General features: G+C 41.0%; 2 protein-coding genes across 2 annotated transcripts; one reads left to right on the top strand and one right to left on the bottom strand.

Annotated features, from left to right (window-relative positions):
• Window positions 1–9,160: 9,160 nt before the first annotated feature.
• Window positions 9,161–10,017, bottom strand: LOC105704215 (cytochrome c oxidase protein 20 homolog). Its single transcript, XM_012433260.2, has 2 exons — window positions 9,830–10,017; window positions 9,161–9,749 (listed from the first exon to the last, which is right to left on the bottom strand). The coding sequence occupies exons 1-2, from the start codon at window positions 9,836–9,838 to the stop codon at window positions 9,417–9,419; spliced, it is 342 nt and encodes a 113-aa protein (XP_012288683.1). The 5' UTR covers window positions 9,839–10,017; the 3' UTR covers window positions 9,161–9,416.
• Window positions 9,722–13,331, top strand: LOC105704212 (exocyst complex component 8). Its single transcript, XM_012433257.2, has 9 exons — window positions 9,722–9,803; window positions 10,324–10,602; window positions 10,680–11,041; window positions 11,150–11,452; window positions 11,534–11,675; window positions 11,774–12,280; window positions 12,340–12,470; window positions 12,539–12,955; window positions 13,026–13,331. Exons 2-9 carry the CDS (start codon window positions 10,533–10,535, stop codon window positions 13,230–13,232), a joined length of 2,139 nt encoding a protein of 712 aa, XP_012288680.1. The 5' UTR covers window positions 9,722–9,803; window positions 10,324–10,532; the 3' UTR covers window positions 13,233–13,331.
• Window positions 13,332–13,345: the final 14 nt, after the last annotated feature.

The raw sequence follows: 13,345 nt of genomic DNA, 5'->3' as shown, positions 1-13,345 counted from the left end.
CGAAGGGGCTGTTTCGCGCCTACTTGGAATCGCGGTCGATGGTAATTGCTTGTTTTCTGTTTTTTTCCTTGGAAATGCCGAACCGTCCATTATGACACGGAGGTGAAATTTGGACCTACTAATGACCCCCGATTCCACAGTCATTTCAGAACCACGAAGAGAGCCTCCTGTTACTTCCTGGATGAACCAAGTGACGCAACGTCGGTAGAAGAAAAAGTTTGACCCCTCGACGAGTCCTCCGAAGTGGAATGATTTCACGGGATCAGTGCATAGATGAGTCCCCGGATATCAATAATTATTCCGAAAATTCCTCATTTTCTCCAGTCACTCTTACTCGTTGAAAACGCGAATCTCCAGGCGACCAAGTGACGCAACGACGAGCTCGAAAAGCTTGACCCCCCCGGTATCACTTACACCGAGGTTGGATAATTCCACAGCGCCGGCCCCTCGCACCAGCCATTTATATGCCATTTTTATGCTTCATAATTATTCTACTTACGGTTGCCCAAGCAACGGCCGAGCAATCGATTACAAAGGTACCGATTCCCCGACGCCCAAATCCGTCGAGAGAGAAACCGAAAGTGTCACTTTGAGGCATCTCCTCTACCTATCTATAAATAAGATTCTACGTTAATAGTTTATGAATCCCTTTATTAATATCTCCATAAAAGCAGTGACTAATAGCTCTTTAACAGTTCCAGGGAGCCTCGAGGAACCTTGAAGAAGGATGTCCCACCGAGGGACCATTCGTCAGGTCCGGCCACCTGGATTTCAAAATCAAAGATGGCGCCTATACGGGAAGAAAGGAAGAAATCCTACGTGTTAAAAGACACGAGGGATCGTATCTCGACAGAGCGTCTAGAAACGTAAGTGACAACTGCGAGCCTTTGACGATTTCGACGCTGAAAAGAAAACAGCTCGGCTTTATGTAGAGCGAGTGGTCGACGTGAAAACAAGATCGACTTATATGTGTACATATACAGGGTGTCCCAAACCTCGCAAATAATAAACATATCACAAGTATCTCTATCGAATTCTGAAAAAGAATATCCAATGCGAACTGGAAGTCCAAAACGTACACTGAGAAAAAGAAATTCCCCGAACCAAAGAAATAGTTTCTTAATTCAAGGTATAATTCTTTGGCTCGAATAAACTCGAATAAATTGGATGCATGATTTATTCGGAATTATGACAATTTCTTTCAGTCAAATAATTATTCTTGGAATTAACAAAATATTTCTCTGGCTCAATGAATTTTCTTCTCGGTGCAGGACACCCTGTATATGTACACGTGTGCGTACTCTGATTTTATCCTCGTGTATTTAAAGATCTATCCGTGTATGTAGATCGCATTGACTCGATTGACTCTCCTTCCGACGCGTTTACTCCTCCACGTCCGATCGTATCGATTCGCGAGAAATGGACTCGCCTCTGGACTTGCCAATGGATGACTCAATAAGGTATCCAAAATCCCGATTTGCGGGGACAAATTTATTCCGAGTCGACCGACGTAAATCCGTCCAGCTATTGGTCCCGAAATTGGCAAGGCTGTTCGAGGCTGCGACGTTTCTCGCGATTCGCAAATCCTGAAGCAAAAACCAAGACTCAGGTGAAATGGCCTCGCTTTTACTCTCGGCTAATAACACGTGGAGGGTATCGATGTATTATTTATCAATTTGAGGCCCTCGAATTGTGAAAGACTCTCTCGACTCGTCTCGAATCATCCTCTGGGACTCGATTCTCGAGTTCATGCGGATTTTTTTTGTTCACATACGAATAGATTCACATGAAACATTTTGCATTGTTTTACGTCATTTGTCAATATTTCGAAGTCTTGTATGATACTTCTGCAAAACTGTCAAATTCGCATGCGGAAGTTGATCGTATAAACTCGACTTTCATGGAGACCCATCCATCATCGGTGCAAAAACAATATGTTTGTCATATTCTCTCGCATGATATGTAATGAACCCACTGAAATTTGTTAAAAAGTGTCCAGATACTCTGCAACATTGTCAGAAGAAATTTCAATGTCGGCGAGGGCGATGCATGGCGTAAAGAGACGCGGCGTCCAGCTTAGGGCCGTGAACTTGTTCGAGACGCAACCGCGTCTCATGAACAAGCCCAACACATTTCAGACCGTACATCATCAAAGTGCAGTTATATAGTAAGTAATAAATTTTAATTTATTTCACCGTACGAAGTATTTAAGACGATTTGAAAGTCGCGTCCGAGAACCTTTGTTTATGAAGCTTTTATCCAAAATGGGCATACCGAATATATTATTACGCATATATATTGGAATACGTGATTACACGTCCCGTTTCTTTTACCTGGTGGGAATAGTCAAATGTCCCTGGATAGTTAAAAGTGCTCTTACGTGCCTCGGAAATGCGCAGGACGTCTCGTCTCTTTTCGTCGTGCCCCTTTTCCTCGGAAATACGCAGGACGTCTCGTCCCTTTTCGCCGTGCCCCTTTTTACGATCGGCAACGGCGATATCCGCGTGTTACGAGGCTCCTCGTTGCGTTATTCATTCCCCGTGTAATATCAGTTTCGAAATATCGGATGTGTCGAGGAATCGCGTTAGCCCGGGAAAGATTCCGGGGTCTGCAATGAAATATGACGCTCACCTTCGGTTAAGTTGCAACATTTCTGACGAAGCCACCAAATTCCACTCGGTGGGCACCTTTGAACCAGACTTTTACTCCGATCCGCTACGATCCCTACGCGCGTCCACTTTTCTCCACTGCCGGTCTGGTCGGACGACATCTATGGAATTTCACGAGCGGAAGAGAGCCTTTGCGTAATCGCCGAACTGCCGATTGGAAAAAGTTGCCGGCGATAGTTTGGATAAACATCCCGCTGAGCGCGGCGCCGATCGAAAGCCCGGCTCTCGATCGGCCGATCGATCGATCTCCTGGAGGGATCGATTTATAATCCGGCGCCCAGGAAAGCGAGGGGTTATTCACTCAGGAAATCACGGATTTCAATCATCGAAATCACGTGGAAATAAGCTCGAAATCGCAAACAGAAATCACTATAATTCATTGGAAATGACCCGCAGAAAGAAAACATTGGTTCATTTATCAAAATTGACTGCATTTGGTTCAGCCGAATATTTTTCTGCGAGTACCTGCACGTTCTAATTACCTGATCTTACTCTCATAAGTTTCTAAACACTTTATTTATTTAATTGTACTTTTTTTATCCAAAAATAACATTATAAACGCGTTAAGTGAGGTACACGTGCTCCGAGGAAAAATTCCATTGAACCGTAGAAATATTTCGGTAATTCAAAGAATAATTAATTTTACTCGGATAAATTCGAATAAATCGGATGCTACATTTTATTGATAGTATAATGATTTAATTCAGTCAAATAATTATTCTTCAAATCAACGAAATATTTCTTCGGTACCGTTCAAACGGAGAGATCAATGAATTCTTTTTTCGTAGCGTGGATGCTGGGTGGCATTAAACGTTCCCTAAGGAAGAATCGGCTTTCAGGAACCCAGGGAACCGAAAATCCTGAAGATCCTGTGATCCTTCGACCGTCGTCCCCTTGGAGCCTGCCGTTGCGAAATCGCTGCGGCCTCTGCCAAGAATTTCGCCGTTCATCTTGCGTCCGCGTTCTCGCGGCGTCTCTTCGTCGAGGGGAGAAAAAAAGGTCGGAATTTCGAAATCGCGAGCCAAGTCTGGACAATGCGAGAGATCGCGAGTGGCGATCCTTGGGAGCAATCGATCTGGAGGTTTCTTATTTCTCTTTCTTTTTTCTTTTTTTTTCCCCAGGCGCATCCGCGTGGCGCGATGAATCGCTGCCCCGTAAAAAATGGAGTGACGACATGAGAGCGGAGGTCGAGCTGGATGGCCGAGAGGCGAAATTCGAGGGAGTAATGAGGAGTAATAAGGAGTAATAAGGAGGAATAATCGTCGCATGAAGGCCGGGCCCCCCGGACTGCTCGACTATCCTCCAGGACGACTTCTCGGGAGCAACCTGCAATTAAGGACCAAGGCCTCTTCCTTCCATCGAATTTCTGGAGCCTGGTCTTGAACTTTAGGAGATCCTTTCCACCGAGTCGGATTCTACGGACCAATTATGCGTGAGAGGCCGTCCCGCAGGTGTCAAATGCCGATTTACCGCCGCGATGTGCGTAAGGGATCCTACACACTCGCGATTCATGGTGTGTCTTGTGTATAAATAATGTATACGCAACGTCATTGGTTCGATCCAGTTAATACTGCTTCGCCAGATTGGCGAATTTTTACGAATCACGACCTGAATACAAATTTTAACTCTACTTTAAATATTTATACCGTGGGCGTTGTGGGGGTCAAAATCCAAAATTTCGACTCGGGTAGGGTATACTGCTTTCATTGTACGAATTAATGCACCCTAAATTGCAAATCATTAACCACATAGGGTGTAATGCCAGTTAGTTGCATGTAAAACATTTGTACGAATCGGTGCACTGAAAATCACGAATCACGAACCGCACAGAGGGATGCCAATTCGTTGCTTATAGACAAATTTGTACGAATTGGAGAATCACGAATTGCGGATTATATACCACCCATTGTGTGTAGGGATCTTAATATGCGAAGCCTGAAAAAAGACACCGGGATGAGCCGTCGACCTCCCTTTCAGGAAGCGGAGGCGCCGGAGCTCACCTAGAAAGGAGCCCAGGACGGCCTTCGATTTGGGATTCCAGTGATTGAGCATCGAGGTGTGCTCCGAAGTGACAAATTGGCTCGGCCTTGGTCGACTTGAAACACGGCTCGACATTTGACGAGAAGAAGACGTCCCGTGTAATTATAAGTAATTGTTCTCTCAAGGGGTCGACCGAAGGCATTTTCGTCCAAACACGAGCCGGAACGATTAAAATTCTCAGCTGTTCAAAATGGCGACGTCGCAGGGTTCGATTTTATTAACGAGATCCCCGAAGATATTAAATAATTGCACAATGTCAATACTGCACTTTGAAACACGACTCGACATTTGACGAGATAAAAATCGTCCGCGGCCAACCCAAGCAGTTTCAATTAATTTTTGTCTCAAGGGACCAAGGGCAGTTTTTCTCAAAGCCGGAAGACACTCAAAATTCTCAGCTGTTAAAAATGGCGACGTCGCAGGGTCCAATTTGAGAAATCAAGAAAGTCTTGCGGGATGTTTACGAGCAGGGGTAATTATTAACGCGGCTTTCCTTTCGGTATTCGATGAGCTCTCGCGTAAGGTGACGATTTCATTAACGAGATCCCTGAGGAATTTGAATAATTGCGTAATGCCATTGCAATTGCGCCGGGCCTCTCTTTCTCGCCTCCTCCCGGGTATAACAGGTGCTCGTATTGGACATCTTAAGTTTCTAAGAGGCTTTTCAATGCCGTAACGATAGAAAGCGATACCTCGGCAAAAATCGCTCTTTCACCCGGCCGGACGTGGTGACAAATTTATTTCTCTCCGCGGCTTAGAGGAACCGAGGATGATCTACTCGGTGTTAATTCCGCTCGTGGAATTTATCGCCGGAATGTGAAAGACCATCGATAATAACGGACTGTCGGGCCCATTAAACCGTGAGGTAACCTTATCGAAAATAATCCACCGAACATGGTGCTTCCAGAAACGGAAAACGCGAAAGAAACGTCCGGGATCCTCTTCTCGAGAACGCGCATCCGTTCCTCGATGAACGTTAATGTTTTTAATTATATGCTCTCCTGGGTTGCAAATGCAGTGTCTATATTTACGGATTGAACCGGATGTCTCGCGGAATAACCCCGTATGGAAATCGTGATTAAATCATCGAGCGAGGTGTACTTTTATGCTCGCCTACGTACGCTCGCAAAGTCCTGTCTTTTGTAACAGACGACTTCTTATTCTTCTCCTTTTATTTCCAGCCTCCGTTAATGTTAATCTACCTGTTCATCGGCCGCGGAATTTGGAACACGGGTTGCTGAAATCCGGAGAAACGATCCACAGGTGAGAAAAATAATCAAAACGGTTTATGATGAAGTATGTTCTATTAATCGGTATGATTTCATCAAAAGGACGTTCACCTTATGTGAGAGATCGACGTTCCTTTCTGCAATTGCACATCGTTGTGCTTTTTTGAGGGAAAGTCACTGCACCGCATGTCTGTTTATTTGGTGAATTTTTATTTAATTCCGGTAATTATTCACGGGCTCATCTTAAGAATTCTTAGAGGTGTTGATCAGGACTTCCATTCTAATAACTTATCAAGGAGATTTATTTTCCACGGCATTGATGATGAGATCGCCCACAATAGAGCAACGTGCGTGATATGTGTTACCTAAAGAGGGAAACCAGGAAATTATGTGATAATAACGCTTAAAGGATGTCTTCTTCGAGTCAATATCGGGAAAGCTGGGATTACCTTGTTTATGATAAATTTGTAACTTGGAAATGACTGTACCTGAGCAAAGGATCTTCATAAAAAAAATGATCATCCTACCCTGAGAAAAAAAAAGAAGTCCATTGAACCGAATAAAGATTTCTTTTAATAGTACCAAAGAAATGTCTCGTTAATTCCAAGGATAATTATTTGACTCGAATAGATTGTAATAATTCCGAATAAATGTGCATCCAATTTATTCAAGTTAACTCGACTCAAATAATTATTCCTTGAATTAAGAAACTATTTCCTCGGCTCTCTGACATTTCTTTTCTCCGTGTGTGTAAAGGATCTTCGCAGCAAAAATTGTAATTAAAAATTGCAGGACGTATAACACGTCCTCGTGTTAACTCGAGCGAAAACATCTCACTCTTGTAAATTTGGCCCGAGGCTCTGGTACACTTAATAGCCTTGCCATTATGCCCGTGAAAAAAGGAAAAAGAATAGGAGAGAGAAGTAGTTCCCGTCTCTGGCGAACGAGTTAGAAAGCTGCCGATGTGATGAGTTTAATCTCACCAGCTGACCCCAGTTTGGCAACGTAAATTACGAGATCGTTTCACCGTCGAATCGCCGAAAAGAGCGGTCCTTTAGCTTGCAATTCTTAAACATTAAGTAAAATCCTATCATTCGTCCAGGAAGTCTCGACGACTCAATTAGCTCGATGGTCGATTTTGATTTAGCTACAAGCAAACGTAGCTGGCATTTGGAAGTCGAGTCCACCGTTTAGATTTTTACGACTTCAAGTAAAAAACTGAGAATCAGGAAACTCGGCAGAGTTTCGCGCCAAATACATATAAGGATCCATAGATAACGCCGAGTTAAACGCAAGGAGAAAAATAATTAAGTCAGAGCAAAACTCGATCAGCAATGTCATCCTTTTCTAAAAGTGCAAATGTCTGCTTTTCTTCTTCCCGTGGAGGAATTCGTGGATGAATTTCCCGACTATCTTGACTATGGGGGAGCGCAGATTTACGTCGGCCAAGAGCGATAAATAACATTAATAAGTAGACACTAATATAGTCGGGAATAAAAGGCGCCCATCCTATGAAACAGTTTTATCCAAACCATCGACCTTGTCCAACCAAGAGATGGGTCAGTCGTTAGCTCATCGCTCCTTTCCGTTCTGTAACGATAATTTAATGTGACTTCCTCCTGCAGAAACACGTCGAAAGATTAATTAGGACTTGAGGCGACGTTGACGAAAAAATAAAAATAGAAAAAAAAAACTAAGAACTAGACGGATTCACGTCATCTCGTATAATCCTCGACATATTAGGAAACGCGTAATTGAATAATCTTGGAATCTCTCGGGCGTTCGAAATGAATTTTTCTGTAAATGCTAATGTCCTAGATATCCGGATCGGGTACTACCGTTTGCGATATAAGATCTGCTTGGTTTTTTTCCTTTCTATGTTTTCCTATTTCTTTTTTCTTAATTTAATTACGGCCACCACAGGCAGACTTCAAAGCCCTCGGCCGAGACGTGAATATAAATGACGCACTGCCGGTATCTAGTTATCAGGGACCATTAGTTTGGCTCCACCTCCGATCGTAAATGTCGGCGATGATGTTTGGAGTCAGGCCAGAATGATTCGTCGCTGACTTTATATTTTTTGATTCCCACATAAACTAAAAAAAAAAAGGGAAAACATTCTAATTTTATAACATCTCGTGTATATATTTGATAAATTTAGCACTGGTATGAATTTCCCTATTTTTCTCAAAATTATAACATGGTGGCAATAAATTATACATTCAGTCAAAAATCTGTAATAAAGGTGTACCACTTTTAAAACATCAGATTTATAATTTTATCCCAACATTGTACCACAAGTGTATACATTTTAGGAATATTTTTAACAATATGTTGTACATCCGGCTTGAACCAGTTGCTTGTTACCTTCGCTCGTCTTTGGACGAATCATCATCCTTAAAGCCTCAACAGGTTGAGAAATACCAATATTACGGCCAATCGAGGGCCACGATAAAATGATTCCGGTTGGTCTTCCCAGAACGATTTCGACCTCTCGCTCGGAGCGGTAAAAGGGAAGCATCAAGAAGGAATAAAAATGGAAATAAAGGTCAATTTCCAAAACGACCGCAGCCACAAAAGGACCATGCTTGCTAGAAGTAGCAAACTGGTCGGATGACTGTTCCTTTTTTGCGAAAGGGATCCCAGTTTTATGGAGAATTGCTGTCATAAACACGTGGAACCCCCAACCTTTAGACACGGGAGGATGGGAGTGGAAAAGTCATTAACGGCTGACAAACATGCACGAATTCTTGTCGGAATGCTATTTTAGAGTCACGTTCGTGATTCAACCTGAAAAGAATTGTTAATCCCCCAGAGGTTAAGGGGTTTCTATCGTAGATCCGCAATAACCTTAGGTCAAGAGGGGCAAAGAACCTTGGGGGTCTCGAAGAAGGGAATGCTTTCACGGACAAGAAAAATCCTGATATGGGATAAAAAGACCAGGATCTTCTCCACCGAGTTTGAAAGCAAAACCGAGTTAGAGTAGCTGGATGCTAATTTTAGAGTCAGTGTTGCAAACAAGAAACAGTCACGAGGTTGCCCATGAAAGGGGTGGTCGATTTTTATAGAACCAAAAGGGGCTCGACAACTAAAGAAATAAATGTTCATTAGTTCCGAATGGAAGATCAGAAATAAGCTCAAGAGTGTATTTTTCAATGTCTAAATCGGCATTTGCAATGCGCTTTTTGCTCTACAAGGCTTCGCAAGATGCTTCTCTGATTCTTCATGGTTAAATATTTGTATTTCCAACAGTACGAGGATTTAATTTAAGATCCAGTCAATGTACAATAACTTCTGTCAGCTGTTCGTATTGAAAATACTCATGTAGCATCTAGAGTAAATCTGTGAGTAAAGTAAACCTAGCAGATATAAATGGACATATCTACATACATAATACACTGCACTAATTTGGTTATATACATATGCAATGTGGCCTCGATCGAGTTCTTAATACATTAATTATATATCTTCGCAGGAACTATGCATCGACTAGAGGCGGTTTATCGGAAGACTCGTCAAATTGTCCACTAATTGCGGCTTCGTTGATTGATGCTTCAATTGCTGCCCTCGCTTGTATGTCTTTTAAACGTTCGTACCGACATTGAGTCCAATATCCCAATGTAACACAGACAAAGGTACCCATTCCGATATGACAGGACAACTGCCCTCTACTAGTGAACAGGAACGCTGTTAATAATCCACCTAGACCGCTACTGATTCCATAGAGGAAACTGTCTCGGAAGCATGGAATTCTCCTTACGTCTCTTCCAAATAATATAAGCGGCTTCGAATCAGCTTCTTTTATGATTTCCTAAATTATCAATAATCTCCGGTTACTCGAAGTGCTGAAAAAACATGAAGTACTGTAAGTAACCTAAAATGTCTACATACCCGATCCATAATTTTAGAATAATCGAGCAAGGGATTGCACTAATAAAAATCTGGACAATACATTGAGGTTAACCAGTGCCTTTCATTCGCAAATTATTAGTAGAAATTTTGCGACAGAATTATTAACGAAAATGTATGTTCCTTGTACAAGATGTTAGGTTAAGTAAAATATTCCAAGTAATACATAGTTATTTTTCAGTAAATAACTAGGTTTTATGTCACGAGTTGTATGTATATACATACCCGATATAATTTACGTGAATATGGAACTTCATGTTTCTGTAGTTCCTCTGCCTATTTCTGTCGGGTTAATAAGCACAACCTCCTTTACATCGCAATTTAATATAATTTGAAAATTTGTTCTAAATAAAATATTAATAGAGGTGGAAGATTAATTAAATACGTTTACGTGTGCTATTGAAGTTAAGCACTGTGTAAACAATGGTTTACACCGGTTTTCCCACCGACATCAGAAGTTATAAAATCGGTTTAAGGTTTAAATTTAACGTGTAAATGTACCAACTGATAACAACTGCAAAATCCAGCATCGAACTTTTCTGAACACGTCCAACAAAGTGGGAAGATTCAGAACTTCGAAGTTGGGAAAAGGTGTCAAGGTATGGCAAGGATTAAATGATTGAAAAAATTATTTTCTAAAGATCTTGAATATATCAATTGATGCTGTTTTAAAATCGAGAAGTGAATGGACACTGTAAAAATGAGTGAGGGATTAACAAAAAATTTTGCAGCCGAGGATTTCAATCCAGATAAGTGTAAGTTGTGACACATTATAGATATTTGAATTAATTTCATTTAACTTTATTTAATCATTTATTTTAACGTCATGCAGTTGTGAAAGACCTCAGTGCTCAGTGTGTCGGCGCAGACGAGCTCAGACAGCAGAGAGCAAAAATTCAAGAACTCGCTGATGTTACTTCTGCTCAACTGAAACGCAATGTTTACCAAAACTATATGCAATTTATTGAGACTGCAAAGGAGATTTCACATCTTGAAAGTGAAACGTATCAGTTGTCACAATTACTCAGTGAGCAGCGTTCGCTGTTCAGTGCACTTACTGCAACAACCATGACGGGAGTCACATTTGATGACACATTGGATGGTCCTCAAGATAATTCTAATAATTGCATGTCAAAAGAGGAAGAACAAAAGCAGAAATTGGTGCAACTATTAGAAAATGTTGAAGGAGCAATGGTGAGTAAACAATATTATTACAACGATCCGCAACCCTAACTGTTGAATCTAAAGATTATTATTAAATGAAATAATGAAAAATAGTTAAGCAAACGTCTCTTTACACAGAGTTTAGTTGAGACACCTGGACGAGTCTGCATACATGAAGGATCTCTTCTTGAACTAGATCCTTTGGAAGGAACACCTTTAAAGAGAATTCACGCTTACTTGTTAAATGATGTATTAATGATTGCATCGTGGGTGGCTAATGGGAATCGAAGAGGCCCGCCAAGATATAAAATGCAAGCTGTCTACGACCTCAATAGTTTGGCAGTTATAAATGTTAGAGATATAGGGACTTTTAAATTGGCATTCAAACTATTAGCTTTTCCTGATACAAGAGTGTTTCAATGTCCTACTGCTATAAGTAAGGTTTGTAAATACTATTTCTCCAACAATATTTTAAGCAAAATTTAAAAACTTATTCAGACAAAGTAATTATCTGACTTCTAGAAAGAATGGTTAGACAAATGTGAGCAAGCAAAAAAAGTACGACTCGCTGCAGAGAATCAAACCGAAATAGACAGATCGAATGTTTTGAAGGAGGAGATGATGGCACCCTCTCGGTCCATGTCTCTAGATTCGAATACTTTAGGTAAAATATCATTGACCATACACAACAGATATTCTAAATTCAATTTAATTACCAGTATTATTTGTCTGCTCCACATGACTGATTGTTTTAATTAACAGGAATGGATGATATTGATGAGACAGACAGCTATCAGCCTCTACCAGAATGGTTACTAGAAGTAACGGAAGATTTAGATTCATGCATAGCACAACGTCACTTCGAAGAGGCATACAACCTTTTGGAGAGAGCACGGACATACTTAAATGAAACACCGCAAACCCCTTTTCTCGCAGATATAAAAACAAAAGTGAACGATAGAGCACGATCTCTCGTAGATGTTCTGACAAAGGAACTAGAATCTGAGGCAGAGGCTTATCAAGGTGGAAGCTTAAGAAGCGCTCGTCGTGCTGTTAGACTTCTGATACAACTTGACCGAAGTGCCCAAGCGTCTCAATTATATTTACGCTTATGCAGTGCAGCACTAAAAACTCGTTTAAAAAGAGTTAAGCGAGAAGACGCCACAATTCCTTACGTAAAGCAAATTAGTGCAATTGCCTTTAGCAACATCGGGGAAATGGCTCAAGAATTCTTAAAAATGTTTCCTCAGTCTGCGAACTGTACATCTGGTAAGTACAGATTTTTGTTGATTTATACTGGAGAAATATTATATCATTTCCATGTACAGGCTTAGTAGTGTGGTGCAGTCAAGAAGTCAAGCACTTGACATCTCATTTGATTAAGCAAGTATTTATTCCACAAGTGCCTATTAGTACTCTGGTTGAATGTGTTTCTGCGGTTCGAGGATATTGTGACCAGGTACATATCCGATTAATCCTGATCTTGTTCGATCCATTTACCATACTAATGTCACATAATTCTCCCAGTTAACGCAATTAGGTATGGACTTCCGCTATCAGTTGGATGGTCAATTGAGATCACCTTTGGCAAGAGCATTACAAGATGCAGGAGAGAAATATGTCGATGCTGTAAAAGTGCGTGCTGCGGAGGATACTTGGAGACCTTCGAATCTACAAACCCAACAAAATCTTGATAAACTGGTGGCCGAACTGGATGACCTGGGTATTCCTGTACCGCAGTCGTACTTATCAAATGTTAGCTGGATTTTATTAACGAACAATACACTAGCCTTCTCGAAATTGTATATCAGTCTACTGGAGGATTGCTTAAGTGTAACGACTCCTGAACTCTTATCCACTATTGACGGTGTACTGGTCTCTGTGTTGCGAACTCAAATTCAACATTTGACAGCTGCACTGAGTAATTCCAAATTAAAACAAGAGGTAAGTTGGAATGTTAGTATATTCATTATTTAATTATACTTTATTAATAATAACAAATTCTAAATTCTAGAAGAAACTCGTCCAAGACAATGCTATTTATGTTCGTGATGTTGTGATTGCGAAGGCTTTAGAATTCTATAAAAGCGCCACAGGCCAAACATCTGCTAAGCTAACAGCGTTAAAAGACCAAATTATTTTTGAGCCAACTGTCAATGCGAAACCAGTTCCAGCACCAAGAACATCAGTTCCTAAATATTCAACTACAGAGTACCTGTAATATGTTGCGCTGTATAGTATCGTGTACATATTTTTTAAAAAATATTTAAAACTTTTTCCTTTGTCATTCTGTATAATACCATTGTGCAACACTGGACAAATAGTCTATTCATT

This window comes from Orussus abietinus, unplaced genomic scaffold, assembly GCF_000612105.2.
Source record: "Orussus abietinus isolate OABI.00-Male unplaced genomic scaffold, Oabi_2.0 scaffold7, whole genome shotgun sequence".
Classification (NCBI taxonomy): Eukaryota; Metazoa; Arthropoda; class Insecta; order Hymenoptera; family Orussidae; genus Orussus; species Orussus abietinus.
This window is presented reverse-complemented; position numbering and strand designations above follow the sequence as displayed.